The sequence below is a fragment of the Chinchilla lanigera genome, unplaced genomic scaffold, assembly GCF_000276665.1.
Source record: "Chinchilla lanigera isolate Chin_1 unplaced genomic scaffold, ChiLan1.0 scaffold00099, whole genome shotgun sequence".
Taxonomy (NCBI): Eukaryota; Metazoa; Chordata; class Mammalia; order Rodentia; family Chinchillidae; genus Chinchilla; species Chinchilla lanigera.
Window position 1 is genome coordinate 4,540,220 of NW_004955500.1, and position 17,299 is coordinate 4,557,518.

A 17,299-nucleotide genomic window follows, 5' to 3' on the forward strand; every position below is an offset into this window, starting at 1 on the left:
CTGGCTGATTTGTTTTGTAAACAGTCGCTTGGAGATCTCTGCTGTGCACCCTGCCAGCTGTTCCCTGGGCCTCTGAAAGGAAGAGTTTTTCGGGATTGGTAGGAACCCAGCCTTCTCTTTCACAAAAATCTTTAATGGATTTTTTAAAAAGTAGTGTGTATGGAGAAAAATAGTCACTATAAAGCTGACAGCTTCACACTTAATGAAATTATAAGCAGTTTCATATAATTTAGTACTTCATACTACCTAGTTGTGAAAAATAAGTCCTTCACAACTGCATGTCTGAGTTAGGGCCAGTTGAGGACCACAACTTTGTAGTGAATCGTGTGCCCCTTAGACTCTGCCCCTTGAACCTTGTTACTATTCCATGTCATTGACTTGGAGGGACTCAGATCTTTGATAGATGAGAACAACTAAATTTGTTTAAACTTTAAGTGCTGTTTAAACCGAAGTGTTTAGTATTTAAGACCGTTTTTCTGTATAGCCAAAATTAGGTTGTCCCATGTCAGTAATAATTTCATAGTGCTCTTCCCTGTCCTTTTTTTTGCTTTGCTGGAGATTGTACCCAGGGCTTCGCATATACTAGGACATTGCTCTACTGCTGAGCTATTCCCCAACCTGAAAGTTTTGGAAAAAAATCTTTACAGTTGTGTATCCAGAGCACAACAGCACACTGTGACTATGTGTTTTGTTTTCTCAGTTACTTTTAATCTGGAACAGTCCCTTATTCGTGTCAGTATCTTGTTGACAGGACAGGACTGGTGTCTTGCAGAGTGACTTGCTGTCTGATCTGTTTCCTCTGTCCCTATTGGCCAGTACAGTAGCCGCTAGTTCTTCTCATGTGGCCCCTGGACCTTCGAAATACAACTAGTCTGTATTGAGATATGCTGTAGTATAAAAGACATACTGAATTTCTAACACTTATTACAAGAAAAGAATGTAAACTAACTCACTAATAATTTTTAAAATATGGATTATAATATTCCCATAATGACTGACATCATGGATTAAATAGATTTGACTATTAAAATTAATTTCGTCTGTTTCCTTTTAGGTTTTTAAAGTATACTAGAAAATTTTGTTTGGCTTCCGTTACAGTTCTGTCAAGTGCTGCTTTTCTACTGCATTAACACAGAAAATTATTACCCCCAAACGACTGCATATCTGGTCCCTGAGTTGTAATAGGAAAAGGAGCACTAGTGGGCTGACATGTTCCTTAGTTAGACTTTTATTTAGTGACTGTGTGGCGGGGAAGCGAAGTGACTGTCCACGCTAGACCCAGCGCAGGGAATTTTAATACCCGCTGTCCCGTCCACTGGATGAAGCAGCCGCTGAGCGTCCTCCCTCATTGCCACAAGTATGAAGAGCGTGGAGCTGGAGGTGGGCTCCGCACGCTAGATGTACTTGCGCTCCTTGTGCATGGCCGGTGAAGGTGTGTGCTTGCTTGCCTGCTTGATTGATTTACTTCTCTATCTTTTTTTTAGTGTTGGAAAACTTGGACCAGACGATTCTCTCTAACTGTGGGTCACTGGAAGGTCAGCAGGATTTCCAAGCCCCGGAGTTTGTGAGTACAACTGCTTTTCCTTAAATGTGTGTTGGCTAGCTGGAGATTTTTTACAAAATAGGGGAAAAGATGGCTTCCGGGACTGTTCTTCTGTGGGTCCAGTGGGTCTGGTGTGAGATCTGGCGGCGCTGACCGCCCTCAGAGCTGTGGGATCCCTGGGGAGCCAGGCTCCTGAGCCGCAGCGCCTCAGCCTCCGCACGTCTCTGCAGCGAGAGAGCACATCTTTCCAAACTCGCGCTCCACTCACTGAGACGCATACTTGGTTCCCTGATACGTCGCTACTTCTGAACTCTCTGTCTTCACTGAGCACCTTCCACGTTGACTATTGCTCGTCATTTCTGACGGACACAGGCCAACGCTGGTTTCCTTTTGGAACCCTTAATAATAAACCGATTAGGACTAGGACTATCCTATTGGTTACTCCTACCAAGAGGGGGGAACTAATGCTTCTACTCAATTAGACTCATTAAAAATTAGCCATGGTTCCTCCCGTTCTGAATTACAAATCTTATTAGATGCCACTGTGATTTCATGAATGCCTTGTTTAAAGAAAATTAAGTGTATAGGATGCCTTGCGAAACTTCTGCGCTAAATAGATTTTATATTAGGCTCATGGGGACAGAGAGGATGTGCCATGGTGTCGCACCAGCTATGTAGGAAAAGCAGGCCAGGGTCTACCTGGGTTTACTGATTTTTGTCCCTGCTACCAAGGGCTTATTTACCAATTGTATTAGCAATGCAAAAATCTTTTCTGGGTTATTTTCAAAGTCAAATACACAGTTGCCACCCCAGTAATTGGCAGAGCGTGACCGTGTTATTGATGAAGACAGAAAAATGAACTCACTCTGTGCTTTGCACTGCGCACTCACTTCAGCCAGCAGCCAGGACAGCAGACGGTGCCCCGCACTGGAAAGGGTCCCACGGAGGGAAGGCTGTTCTGTGTCACAGCGTGGGGGTCCCGGGGCCCGCTCGCAGATTGCCTGCTGTGAAAAGCACTTGGATGTAATGGAAAGACATAGTATTCAGTGACTTCCTCACTATATTCAGTGAGATTTTCAGAGAAGGGAAATTAAGAATGCTCACCAGTATTCCTGTGTCTTAAAGTTGCAGAGCAGTTTTGGGATTGTTCTTACTTTTGGAATTGATTGCAGAACAGAACTGACATGTTTCACATCCGTGTGCGATACTGGTACAAACTCAAGGAGCCTCCCCTTTATTTTTGTAACTGTTTTTGTTGATACTCTTCGGGCAGCATATCCTAAACAGCTGTGTTCAGCAAGGTGTTGGTGTGCGTGGTGAATGTGTACACAGTTCACACTAGGTCCTAATATGAGACAGATTCTGTATGTTGTGGTCTTCGAGACAGCATACCTCAGCAGTGTCTTCACCACAACCAGTGAAGTGCAGATACACTGCTAATCTTCACTTTTTAATTTTAATTACCTCTACCTTTAGCATTGATTTTTTTTTTTTTTTTGGAGGCAGGGCCTTGCTATGTAGTTCAAGTTGGACGTGAGCTCACAGTAGCCCAGGTTGGCCTCAAACTCATAGCGATCCTCCTGCCTCAGCCTCCTGAGTGCTGAGATTACAGGCATGTGCCACCATGCCTAGCTTAACATTGGTTTCTTGATTACCACGTTTTTTTTTTTTTTCAAACTTTGAAGTCTGGCTAGTCCAAGCTAGAGTGGTCAGTGGCAGAACTGAGGATTACAGAATATATTTACCTTTTTGAGCAGCTTATTTTAACAATGACTTTGAAGATGCCCAAGTTAGAAGGAGATTCTTAGGCTAAATTCACACTTTTTAATTTTGGTGGGGTATCTTTTTGGGACAGGGATTTGCTGTGCAGTTCAGGCTGGCCTTGAACTCGCAGTGACCCTCCAGCGCCCGCCTGAGGATTACAGGTGCGTACCACAACGTCCAGCCTCCTTTTTTAAGTTTTCACTGCCGTGCTGCAAGAATTATCGAGAGCCATTTCCTTAGCCACCCCAGTGGAGTTGAAAGCTGTGGATCACAATTATTCTGCGTGTGTAGATGATAACAGATTTCTGTATCCTGCTGCTGTCTTGTTCTGGTTGTGTGTTCATATAGTGTTCAGGGAGGGGTCTGTGATCTGTCTTGTGCCTTACACATTTTCACACCCTGCTGCTCATTTCACACCACTTTGTGCAGCACTTGAAGAGCTGCTTGTGTTTTCTCTGTCGTGTTATCATAGCCAGTGCACTCCAGCCTCACATAAACATACGTTACCCGCTGCTGTCTCCATGGCAAACAGACGGGAGGTGTAGAAGGGGTCCCCGGAGACCAGGGTGCTCCAGGGATCAAGCCTTATATTTAAGAAAATCCTTTGTGTGGGCAGAAGATCACAGCGTCAGTGCGATCGATGGATCCACTCAGCTAGTCGGGCTGGGGAATGCGAGGACAAAGTCCGGTGAGTCGATCCAGACCAGATTTTGAAACCAGAAATGCAGGTGACAGGATGAACCTGGGAGCCCTGAGATCCCAAAGGCAAAGCAAACTTGAAAACAGAAGACAGAGAAGAAAAAAAGGAACTGAAAAATCAGTATTCGGTTTTTCTGGAGGTTGCAGAGTTGAACTGAAATAAAACAAGGCAGAGACCTTGCTTCCTGAGGCCTTGTCCACCAGTGCTTCAGATTTTAGAAGGATCAAGAGCCTCGTGTGTTTATGTCACTGTAGAGTTGCATAGTTTGGGCAACAGGGAGAATAAAATGCTTGTCATTATTAGTTTCCTTTAGAATTAGTTTTTCTTTCACTTGAAAGAAGACCTGAGAAAGCAGCCCCATTGGAATAGCTTTGGTCACTGAGATCATAAACAAACTGAAGTTTTCTTCCAGTTTTCTGTGATGTGTTTGGCAGAGCCAGTACTGCTGCCGCAGCTCCTTAAATCCTGGCTGGATAGGTACTGCCGTGAAGCCCCGTGTGGCTTGGAGGCCGCAGCCCAGCCTGGAGGCGGGCAGCAGCCCCAAGGAGCTGTCTCTGGCTCGCTGCGGTCTCCTGTCTGCCGTCTGCGTAGCCGCATTGCCTCCCTCCCCCGCCCTCCCTCCACAGTCCGGGTGCATGTTAAGTGTGAACGGAGATGTGGCTGTGTTTTTGCTAGTCCGTGGCTTGTGAGCAGGGGGAACATGTTGAAACTAGAGACGCTGGCCTAGAGCTGCCCTGAGGTCAGGGGAACGTGTAGGAGGGGGTCAAGCTGAAAGGAGGCTGGCAAATTGCTGGCATCACGGAGAATAACTTGGTGAGCTTGTTACGGTGGAAACCATCTCAGTCGTGATTCCATTTTTTTTATTTAATATGAGCGCAATGGACGTTTGATTTATAACCTGTTTTATTAATATTTTATCATAACGTTTTCCCATGCCGTCTTCTTTTCCTATCACTGTTACCTTCACTAACGTTATGTTTCCCTCTGTCGATGAAGTAGAGTTCATCCCATTATAACTTTCAAAATCAGCCAAGGGAGATCTGGGCAGGGAGCTGGCGGCGTGGGCAGACGCTCCAGAGCGCGTGAGCGCTGCCCATTTGGGGGTGTGCATGGACCAGACTTGGTGCGCGGTGAGTCTGGGGGTGGGGATCGGTCAGAACGAGGCTGGGAGGTGAGTCCCAGATGGTCCTGCGCCGTGCAGACTTGGAAGTACACGCTGCGGAAGTCATAGGCGGTGTGGCGGGTGGAGCAGAGGAGTGTGCTGCAGCGAGGTTGTTCGCCGATGAGGCGATCAGCCGCTGCCCCCGACTCCTCAGGCTCGCCACCCTTGCTCTGTGGGTAAGAGCAAAGGAGATGGAAGACATCAGTTAAAAGCAGGGTGGTCAGCACTGCCCCCAGCGACTCCAGGTTCACTCTAAGTCCCGTGGAATTGGGAAAACCTGGGGGCCTGGCCTCATTGGCGCCGACCCCGGAACTCGGAAGGGAGGGAGGGAGGGTTTGAGCGCATGGGGTGAGGGGTGAGACGTGAGGAGGACCGTGTCTGGCAGTGTTGGATCTGCGGCAGGAAGTGCGGAGACGCTGCTCTGCACAGACAGCAGCTCTGATCGACACGGGAGGCAGGAGAGGCCGAGGGTCGGTTCACGATCTGCATCGCACTGCTGACACCTCCTTTTCCAGAACTTGAGGTTTGCATACACCCTCCTGGCCTTTCAGGAACAGGAATAGTTGTATTACCTGATCCCATGATTTAGCTACTCTCAAATTCAAAGGATATAATAAAGAGTTTGGGTTGGGGAAAGAAAATTAGGATAGAGGCCAGGGATATAGCTCAGTGGCACCTGCCTGGCAAGGGCAAGGTGCTCCAGTGGTTCACGTTTTAGAAGGATCAAGAGCCTCGTGTTTTTATGTCACCGTATGTTTGCATAGTTTGGGCAACAGGGAGGATAAAATGCTTGTCATTATTAAGTTTGTTTCCTTCAGAATTCCTAGCACCAAAAAAAAAAAAAAAAAAAGCAAATTAGGATATACTGGGGAAGATGAAGAAAATCCCTAGAATTTAGAAAAACTACATAGAGAAATAGACATAGAAATGAGAGGATTAAAGTGGAACTAATGTATGTGTCTTTTTTTTTTTTTTTTGTATTTTTGTCGTTTTGAGACAGGGTCTCGCTATGCAGGTCAGGCTGGCCTTGAGCTCACTTTGTAGCCCAGGTTTTTTGAACTCACAACGATCTTCCTGCCTCAGCCCCCTAAGTGCTGGGATTACAGGTGTGCGCCACCACGCCCAGTTTATGTGTCCTTAATTAAGCATTATGTTTACACAGAGAGAGACAAATTTGAAGAGCAATTATCCCCATTTGGGACTTTAGTGAACTGGCTCCTCTTTTGAAGGAAGATACTACTTCACGGAGAATACTATTCATTTAATCTTAAATTTAGTGTAATTGCTGGGCGTGGTGGCGCCCGCCTGTAATCCCAGCACTCAAGAGGCTGAGGCAGGAGAATCCTTGCAAATTTGAGACCACAGAAGAAAATGCCTGGGCTACAAAGTGAGCTCAAGGCCAGCCTGAACTGCATAGCGAGACCCTGTCTCAAAAAGACCAAAAAATAAAAAAAATAAAAAATCTTTAACCAGGTGAAACTACCTCTGATCCTAAGGAAGATTCCCCCCAAAAAAGTATTAATTTGCTCAGCTAATAGTGATTTGATGTCTACTATTTTAGGTGTTAGCATACAGGAAAAAATACCTATGTTTGTGGAGCTAATATTTTGGTGGAGGAGACATTAAAACAAAGTAAGTAAAATGCAGAACATGTCAAATGATAAACCCTTCAGAGAAAACCAAAGGTAGGGATTGTGTGGGGATGGGGACAATTTTAAGCAGGGTGTTTAGGGCGTAGCAGCTCATCCGGAAGATGCCCCGTGAGAAGACTCAAAAGTTTGCCTAGAACAAACCGAGGGGCGTGTCCTGGGCAGGGGCAGCATAAAGAAGGACCTGGGCTTTGGGGATTTGTAACGTGAGTGAGGAAAGACAGGAGGCTGGGGGCTGGACCAGAATGTGGAGCTGGGAGAATATTATATTCGGGGATCTTACAGGTCCCTGTAAAAGCTTTGGTTTTCCTCTGGGTTGGGAAGTCGTTTGCGGTAAGTCCTGGGAGGATGCGTGTAGGGTTCCGAGCGAGAGCTGAGCTCACTTTTACGCTAATCCGATCCCTGTCGCTGTACTGAGGGTTAAGGAAGGGGAGGCAGAGCAAAGACAGGAAAGCCTGCTGAGCCTTTCCAAGGATCGGGGCAGGCTGGTGGTTGTGGGTCTGAGCCCTGGCTCTGGTGGTAGTGGGATATGCTGAAGTTTGCGGTGTATTTTTTTTTTTTTTTTTGGTTTTGGTTTTTCTCTGGTACCGGGAACCGAACTCACGACCTTGCGCTTGCCAGGCAGGCGCTTTGCCGCTGAGCTAAATCCCCAGCCCTCGCAGTGTATTTTGAAGGTGGATTTGTGGGTAGATCAGATGTGAGCTGTCTGAGAAGGGCAGTGAGGGATGACGGCAGGGTTTTTAACAAGGAAGATGTGGCAGGAGCCGTTTGAAGAATAAAACACGGAAGAAAATGAAACTTCTGTTTTGGGTGTGCAAGGTTTGAGATGCCCAAGGGGCGAGGTCAGTGTGCGTGAGGGAGGTGTTTCTGGAGGGAAGGAGGGTCCAGCGGGAGACCTGGGAGTTGCCGGCACACAGGTAGGGTTTAACGGGTCACACTGGGGCCGTACTTTGCGTGTCTCGCTGCTGGGTGGCCCCGAAGCCCCGGTGGTGCGGGCGTGCCTGTCCCATCGGCAGCGTGCACAGGCCTCTCTGGTCGTACGAGCCGCCTGATAGAAGTGTCGCACGCACCCCGGTGGTATGAACCGGCACAGATGTGTTCAACCACCAGGCTGCATCCGCAGCAAGGGAATGGGTGAGATGCAGATTTGAACTGAGCGCTGGGGGAGATCCGCAAGATGAGAAGGAATCAGAAGAGGAGAGTGAGTAAGAGAGGAAAACGAAGAGGTCTTGGATGCAGGTGAGAAAGTACAGGTGGGAGGGGACGGCCAAGCGCTGCTGGCGGGGACGGGAGCTGGGCCATTGGACTCGGCTGTAGGAAACAGACCTTGACAAGAGAAAGAAATAGCTATGGAATGGCGGGGTCCAAAGCTTCATCACAAAGGTTTCAGAACAGAATGGGCCGAGAGGAATTGGCTACGTGGACTTTAGTGATTCTTTGTTTTCTTTTTTCTGTATAAGATGCAGACAGAGGGTAGTATCTGAAAGGAAGGTTAGGACGAAGAGAGTTTATTTAATTTTAAGATGGCCTCAATTGATGTCAAAGGTGGGAGGACAGTCCGTAGGGGCAGAACATTTGGTGATGCGGAGTGAGGCAGACAGTTTTGGGGTGATGTCCTTCAGAGGGCAAGAAGGGGACAGACTTCGCCCATAGGTGGAGGGATCGGCTGTTGCCGCGGGGACCATCATCCTGAGGAGGAGGAGGGTGTCAGCGTGAGTGTTGGGGCATAGGTGGAATTAGTGCAGTAGATTTGACAGTAGGAGCTTAATGAAATATTTTCTGATTGCTTCAGCTTTACCAGAGAAATGGGAAGGAAAGCACTAGCCAGGATTGAGAGAGGAGAAGAGGCGAAGGAATCTGAAGAAAGAAGAGATGAGACAGAGCGGGAGCGGGATGCACTGGGGAAGTGCAGCGTGACTGGTTAGCAGGAGAGGAGCCCGCCTGGGGTAGCAGTCCTGCTGGTTGTGTGGTTGCCCCGTCCCCTTCTCGCCTGAAGGAGCAGGTGTGGAGTAGGCAAAGTGTGATTCAACCAATTTGGGGTTCCTCCACACCAGTTGGGCAAAGCAAGACGAAGGCAAGAGCGCTATGGGGTATTTGCAAGAAAGTAGAGAATCACGGACATGAGGCAGGAGAGGCCACAGGAGCAGTGGACACAGATCCTAGCGGAGTTGGATGCTTGCGAAGTTGGGGTGTTGGAGAGAGTGAAGTGGAAAGACAGGAAGTGATCGTTGCAGTGCTGGGTGATTACAGTTGAGGGAAGATGTGTTAGCTTTCTGTCACAAGTACCTGGGATAGTCAACTTGCAGAGAGAAAAGATTTTAAGATGGGACAGTGATTTTAGCTCGTACTTTTGGAGGTTCCAGGCCCTGATTGGTTGGCCCATTGCTTGGGGCCTGTGGCAAGGCCGTAGCAGTGCATGTGCTGGGCAACAAAACCATTCCCTTCAAGGCCAGGAAACAAAGAAACAAAAAAAAAGGAAGAGAGGGCTGGGAGGTCCCACAGTGCCCTCCGGGGCGCGTTCCCAGTGACCTAGAGGCCTCCCTGTAAGCCCCACCTACCAAAGGCCGCACCTCTTGCCAGTGGTGTTGTGCTGGGGACCAGGCCTTTAACACTGGAGCTTTTGGGGAGCAGGCAAGATCTGAGCCTGAGTGGAGGAATTACAGTGACTTGGAAGCCAGGGTGTGGGTCGTAAACATGGGAATGAGGGGCCGAGGCACAGGGCCTTCGAAGGACGCATAAGTGAGCGTGGAAATTCCCCAGAGTTGCGCCAGGGGTAGTTAACGTATTAGAGAGGACCTGTGAGCCATGACTTGAAGCTCTACAGAGCGAGGGCCCCTGACTCCGAACCAGTAGGTGACTGAAAACGCGAGAGGCCGGGGCAGAAGCCTAGAAGCGGAGGCGGTGATGAGCAGGACCGTGGCAGCCTTTCAGGGCGCATGAGGATTTGGCGCTACATGGAGGGCCAGCGTCTCCTGAGGGTCAGCAGCGGGCCGATGCCGGGGGCTGCACATTTAGAGAGCGGAGCTGAGGGGTTTGCCTGTGACACTGTTTCTGGCCGAGAGTACAAAGAGCACAGGACAGGCAGCAGCGGGAAGCAGTCGTGCAGAGTGGGGAGCAGGCTGAGTGGGCAGAGCTCCGATCTCTGGGCAGTAGCGAGGGCCTGTGTGCGGCTCACAGTCCAGGACAGTGATGTGGCTTTCTCTAAGCGTCACTGAGATGCGGATGGGGGAGAGCGGCTTCGGCCAGGCGTGAGCTGGGGGCGCGGTGGAAAGTGGCGCGTTGGCAGGAGTGTCCCCAGGCAGCCAGGTGTGGACCGTGACCTTAGCGGAGGAGGGAGGCGAAGGAAGAGGATCAGGAGCGTGGTGAGATGAGCGGGGGCTTCGGGGCCCTTGAGACCTCAGAAGAAACGTGACTGGGGCGAGGAAGAGGGATTCCGGGCAGGGAACCTCCGGGGCGGGGCAGGGTCAGGCATGATGGTCGTCGTGCGTGCGTGAAAGGAGAGGAGTGTTGGGATAGGAGCCCGAGCACACTGTCACGGTGTGCGGTGGGCCTCCTGGGGTCTCGGGGAACACAGGATGGAGGGGGCGTGCGAGCCAGGGGCTGGCGTTTGGGGGTGCAGGAGCAGCTGCAGGGAAGTGGGAGATGAGATACTAGGAAGCTGTGCGGGTAGAGACCTAAAAGAAACAAGTAACGAAGATATCACAGGAGGCCGGGGTGGCTGGCCCGGAATGGAGGGTAGGGGGTCACGGGTGTGCTCACGTAGACCTGGAAGAAATAACAGCGATAGGCAGAAGTGCGGCTCCCAAGCCCTGGGGTGGAGTGAGTAGTCTGGGAGTGGCATGTGGGGAGAGGGAGCCATTAATCTCACATCCTCCCCTGTGCCAGGCAAGGTACAAGAGCCTCACCCGCCAGCTGTTCCCAGGGTTTTGTTTGCATGCTTTGTTTCCAAGTGGTTGGTCAGGTTTTGTTTCAAAGTGGGTTCAAGGATCCAGTTAAATCTTTTATTTTTTTTCCCCTGACAAATGCAAGGTTCATTGTTTGGTTATTTCTGAGGTACCTGAAATGGCACTGGGGCTCTTGAAAAGTATCAGTTTATTTTATAGTTATAGCCAGAAGGTCTTTCTGGCTGATCTCAGAAGCTCAACTGAAACCCAAGGCCTTTCTCAAATTCCCAGGATCTGCAGGGTCAGGATGTGGGGGACAAGGCCGGAACCTCCTGCTCACAGCCTTCTCCGTTTGCACTTCGGCTTTTTGTAAACAGAGCAAGACGACAGCTTGCTTGCTTTTGCTTTTTCTTTCCTTTCTTTCCTTTCTTTCCTTTCTTTCCTTTCTTTTCTTTCTTTTCTTTCTTTTCTTTCTTTTCTTTCTTTTCTTTCTTTTCTTTCTTTCTTTCTTTCTTTCCTTGTGTCTTTGGCACTAAATTTGGCAGACTAAAAGGGAAAAAAAAAACCTCAACCCCTAAGGAAAACCAGACTAACAAATATTAAATTGGCAAAAGGCCTGTCAGAAGGGCACATGAGATCAGAGATAAACTGGCAGGAATTGCTCATTTGGCCAATTTGTGCCATAGGAGTTCCCATGGCATTTCAATGTTGAAAGCTGGTTTTTGTTGGTTATTTGTTTGCATCTTGCTTTTCAGAGCAAAGCATGATGCATTTTGTCTGGCTATGTAGGAATACTTATTTTCTCAGTGTGGCTGACTCAGAAGCTCAATTTGTAGATGCTTTCGGATAGCGGAGAATGAGCAGAAGTGGGCAGACCACCATGCGAAGATGTCATTCAGAAATTTCCTAGAGTCACTGCTTTGGAATGCAGAATGTCTTTTCCCAAGAGAAGCAGTCATAACCGGTGATTCGGTTGCCAGGCTCAGCCAGAGCAGAGCCACTGCAGCCAGCTGAACTCAACAGTGCTAACAAAATTTCATCCTGTTCTAGTCTCTGAGACATACCGATTTTTTACTTTTCCATTGTTAATTGTAAAATGCTACAGTAAACTGTACAGAAAAAAACTGAGTTGAGGCATGATGAGGGATTGGTTAATGGAATGATTGATTGTGGGTTGGTAGATGAAGGAGCAGTAATAGATCTACTACTTAAGGAAGTCAATTTAACTGTACAAGCCAGCTTCTGTATTATCTTTTCTGTCAGTGAAGGTGAATTTTACTGAAATAGTTCAAGCCCTGGTGAGGGGCCATAGAAGTTCATGCTAGTCAGGGATGTTTTGGAGGAGAATATGCTTGTTCAGATGGGTTAAAGTTTCCTGGCTGGGAAAATTACGTACCCACGAGGGTATTTAAAAAGAGTGTGGATTTATTTGTGGAGCCACGCTTAACTTTTTTGAGGTGATAAGGAGACTGGGACCAAAGCCAGAAGACTAAAGTGACCAACAGCACAATTTTCCAAAACGGGGTGGGATTAATGTAGCAATTGGGCATACTCTAAATCCTGACAGGTGGAGACCGAAGCCGGAGCATGATCTCCAGCAGTGCTGCTGAGTGAAATTTTTAAGCAGGTGGTTTGTGAATGTTAGAAATAAGTCACCGTGAACTAGCACAAGCTCAGTGAAAAGACATCATCCCAGCCGAAGCACATCACAGAAAAAGAAAAAAAAAGGAGTGCTAGGTAGAATAGAAGAAAACCATGGACATTTTTATGTGGTTTGATATTTTACTTTTAGCAAGGTGTGTAGAAAAGAACTGCTTGTAAATACAAAATTAAGAAATGTGGTCCCAGAGAATGCGTTTATCAGCACAGTTGATCTTAAGAGAACTGAACTAAGGGATGGAAATCAATTTCTAGAGGAGGCAAAAATCAATGTGAATTAAAGTAAATTCCTTCCTTTTCTCATAAATACTGACTGCTTAAGAAAAGAGCCTAAGAGTGGAGGCTAACCCTGGTGATGTGGAATGGCTGGGTACCATGGCGAATTAAACTCAGTGTGAATTGACCATGTGATGAGGACGTAAAAGAGGTAGTGCAAATCCAGGATGCATCTATACCTGCTTCCAGCACAATGAAAATCTTATTCTTCTGCTCAGTGTTGGTTAAGCCACCTCGCATTCTGGGTGCTCCCTTTTGAAGGGAAAGAGGCATTTTGGGAAGGAAATAACGTCGTGATGGAAAATCGTCACATCTAGGCAAGATCAACACAAGATCTGAATACTAGACAATAGTCATTAGTAGAAGAAGATGCAAAATATAGTATTAAGGTCTGTGAATAGAAAGTAAACATAGAAGATAGATTTCATTTCAGTAGAAGGATACTCTTGTAAAGTACAGTATCTCTCATAGCGTGGAGGAGTTCAAATACTGCCAGACTGAATGGATAACAATCTGAGCAGGAGATCATGAACTCTTGAACCAGGACATGTGAATGGGGACGGATAGGCTGCACTTGTCTTCGGGGATGGGATTAGCCGACTTGCTAACTGATGGAAGCGGGGAATGACAGAGAGGGTGAATGTTTCTGTGAATATCCTACCCCCGCATTACACGTGACTAAGTTGTCTCTGTTTTATATTTTTTCTTCCCTCAACTTACTATCAGCAGGAACTGAATTATGTTGTAGATTAAAAACCCTTTCCTCAATATACCAGCGTTCGTTCTACCTGGTTTTATTCATTTATCTTCAGAAATCCTTGACTAAAAAAAATGCATATGAATTCCTGCTCCACAAAGTCACACATTTGAAATTCATTGAGCAATCTGCTATCTGAGGATGTCAGAATTAATTTGACAAAAACATGGGTGAGGAGAGCAGGGAGCCCTGGGCGTTCTGCACAGAGATTTGATATCTCTGTTTACTGTGGAACTCAGCTGATGGTAAGTCATCTGGAAGCGTATCATCTGGAAGCGTATCTCAACTTTAACTCAGTTAAAGTTGAGAGTCTCCTGGCAAATAACCTCACCATAGCATGACGTACAAAACAGCATGAATGTAAAAAGTTGTAATAAAAACTTACAGAGAGGTGTAGGGTTTGGTGGAAATGTGCACACAGTATGAATCCACGGGGTTTGTGGAAGATTGGAAAGGGGGAGCCAGTGGGAGTGCCGCTGCAGCTGCCCCTCCCGTACTGTGCGCTCTGATTAATTTGGAAGGCTGAAGCGTTTTGAAAGATGATTTGCAGACTTTTAACTTCTGAAGCCCCTTAGCGATAGTTTTCCTTATTTTAGCAAAAAAATAATACAAAGTACATCTTTACTGTAAATCTCAAGTGCATTCCTAAGTCTTATCTCGGGGAAGAAACTAGAAATACACACCACTTGGGAAACCCAAATGCCTCCTTCAGAAGGAAAATGAATGTACAGCTTCTCCCAGGTCACTTTGGGAACTACAGATTAAAGTGACTGGATGGATTCTAATCACCACCAGAAAACGTCTTTGTTCATTATAATGGGCCAACCAGTACTATGGATCTTTATACTGTTGACATTGTGTTAGAATTTATCAGGTCAAAGTCATACTTGTGGCTGAAGTAAAATTCAACTAAGTCCAAGTCCCTTAAAATAAAAGCAGATAATGAAAACTTTGGCAGGTCATTCAGCGATGCTAATGGTACCACCACCATTTCATGTTCCCTCATCAGCCTTAAGTGTTTTTAAAGTGAACATACTTTCTTGAATAAGAAAGTTGGAGAGAGGTGAAAACAGAGGGGTTTCTGAGACCTTTAAGAGGGCCTTTACTTCTGATTTTTAAGTTTTCTTTCTTGTGAGTACTAACTGTTGTGAAAGTGGTCCTGGAAGTACCCTGAGGCAGCTGAGCGCGGGGCGGGCCTCCGGGAAAGTGGAAGCCGTCAGTTCCTCAGTGCCTCTGCGCTCTGATGGTAAGCCAGTGAATTCCCCATACGCGAATCGCTCTTCCTTGTAGAACCTCTGTTTCCTTATGTAGAAAGAGCAGAAAAACCAGCAGTAAATTTCCTCTCCGAGGTGTTGTTCGGTTGACTGTACAGCCGCTGAGAAACAGTTTAGCTCTTAAAAAGCATATTCATAAAATAATAATACAGTGAGAGTCTCATCCAACATTTATGGGTGCTTGCGGTCGGCTGGACACGTTGCAGGCAGGGCCTGGCCAGCACCGAAGCGTCCAAAGCCCTGCAGCGCTCAGCACACCGAACCCCTTCTCAGTTCCTTGCAAAGAAATCAGACGTCACCATCAAGAGTTGGTCCTATTTTAGCCCTTAGAAGAGCAGGCGAGAGCGTTGAAGTTTTGTATCCCTGAGAAAGTACAGTTACAGGCTCTGAGGTACCTGTGGTGGGTTGAGAATGTCACACCCAAGCAGTATGATAAAATACAAATAGCAAAGCCTGTTAATTAATAAATAGGTTGAGCACTTACACTTGCTAGTTTTCAGTGAATTGGAAGAGAACACTGTTTAAATTATGCAGTATTTGGAACAAACCACGCTCAGCATCGCTAAATTTGTGGTACAGTCCTCTTTCATTCATTCAAATGTATTAATCACCGTGCTTAGAGATACAGAACAGGGTAGCGCCATTTGCTCTCAGGGCCGAGAGGGGGTGCGCTGCTCACCTCTGTTCCCCTGTGTTGTTCTGGTGCCTGACAAATGCTCGTTGCATACTTGAATGTGGTTGGTGGGTTTGTGTGTTGAATGGGTGATGGGTTGAAAGAGACCGATAAGTCAGGTGCTGGGTTGATGACTTCCAGTGGCATTTAGAGTACTGGAGGGCTTCCGTTAGGGCCGCTGTGTTCACCCCTAACGTCTATCAGAATTACCTAGAGGGGGTATAGCTCAGTGGTAGAGCATTTGACTGCAGAATTACCTAGAATGCTTTTAGAATACGAAGGCCCAAGCTCCAGTTTGTGTTGTTCATGCTGTAGGTTAGGACCCAAGTATGTTTATAGTGTGTAAAGCTTATGAGGGCCACTGTAGTGCAGCCCCAGGTTTGGGGGTCATTGTCTTAGGAAGATCAGATCTGTATGTTCGTGGGGGTGGTAGGTGTGTAGCTCAACCTTGAAGGATAGATTTGAGTAGGGACTGAAGTCTGTACCAAAATCGGTATCCATCGGGTCTTTACCATACCCTTTGACTGATTAGACGAAGCCCACCTCGAACGCGGAGAATAATCTACTTCACTTAAAGGAGCTGATTGTGGGTGTTGCTCCATCTACAGCATTCCTTATAGAAATGCCAGTTAGTGTTTGATTGTGCAGATGGGTATTGTGTGCAGCCGGCTAAGCTCACACACAGTCCTTCACGGTGGATGTGCTACAGGAGTTTCCAAAGAGCGTTACTTGAGCAAATGGAAGTAGAAACGGCAGTGGCGGCTGGGTGCAGCTGGTCTCGGGAGCTGGGGGAGCAGTTGGTAAGGTTAGGGGGAGGTCGAAAGGCTGCACCAAAGAGTGGACTGTTGGGCTGAGGTCCTCGTGTCCCACAGAGGTTCCTCTGACGATGGACGTACGCCCTCTCTGTGCTCCCCGCCAGGGCAGCCACTAGCCGTGGGTGGCTGTGGTAGAGAAACCGGGGGACCAAAGCTTAGGTTCAACAGCCGCAAGTGGTGGACAGTGCGGGGGGTGCGCACGGGATGGTTTGGGAGGAGAAACAGAGCGAGCCGTCCGGCTGGTGAAGGGAGATGAGGGGCGGGAGAGGAAGCCCACGGTCATCCCTCGGTCGGCTGCTCCTGTTCCTCGGCCACTCCTCCGCTCTGCTTGCCCCTTCCTCCCCGCAAGTCCCACCTCCCTGTTGGTTCCCTCCTGGCCGGCTCAGGCCGGCTTCTCACACGCCTTCAGCGCAGCTGCCTGCGCCGTGCGCACACTTCCCTGGCTGCACCTCCGTCCTCGGAGATCTCTCTGCCCCCAAGTCTGAGAAAACTGGAGACGCTCTCGATCTTTCCCTCCTAGTCTTCCTCCCTTTCCGCTCTCTGCACTTTGGCAAGTGTAAGCGTCATACTGTCAGCTGCTCAGGCCAGAGCCCGAGACTCCTTCACCCCGTTTCTGATTCACCCCCGCCGGGACCTGCGCGTTCTGGTATCTCCCATCCAGCTCAGCTCGGGGCCGCGTGGCCTCCCTGGCCCGTTTCCTTCTTCCACTTGCACCACCCGCGGGTCTGCTCTTCTCAGAATACATTCTTTGGAAACAAAAGTCAGACCCTTTCGTTCCTTCCGTGATGCTGAGTGGAAATTTCCCCTTATTGCTTCATCTGCCGTGTTACAGAATGTCACAGGAGAGATGCTTAATCAAGTTGAGCTGATTTATTTAATACTATTTGCCTGTGTAGTATTTCTGGATAACTCTGGGGAAATAGCAGTGCAAGGATGGCACAGCCTGTGCCCCCGTGGGTTGGTGCCTGCGAGGCAGACGTTAATCAGATGATGACGCACAGAACTCCGCGGGTCAGACTGGGAGGACATTGAAGGTGGGAGGCGCTCTGCGGGACAGGAGGAGGACCGCGGGCAGGAGCGGGGCTCTAGGAAAAGGCGCTCCGGGAGGGGGGGAGGGAGAGGAGGGGGGAGAGGGAGTTGGTG

General features: G+C 48.1%; 1 protein-coding gene across 5 annotated transcripts in view; it reads left to right on the top strand.

Annotated features, from left to right (window-relative positions):
* The window catches only part of Ano6 (anoctamin 6), a 190,321-nt gene that overhangs the window by 77,906 nt on the left and 95,116 nt on the right, over positions 1-17,299 (top strand). For all 5 annotated transcript variants that reach the window (XM_005406593.2, XM_013505697.1, XM_013505696.1 and 2 more), the window contains one exon: positions 1,485-1,564. In XM_005406593.2, the coding sequence (XP_005406650.1) occupies positions 1,485-1,564 (80 nt within the window). The remainder of the gene's footprint in view (positions 1-1,484; positions 1,565-17,299) is intronic.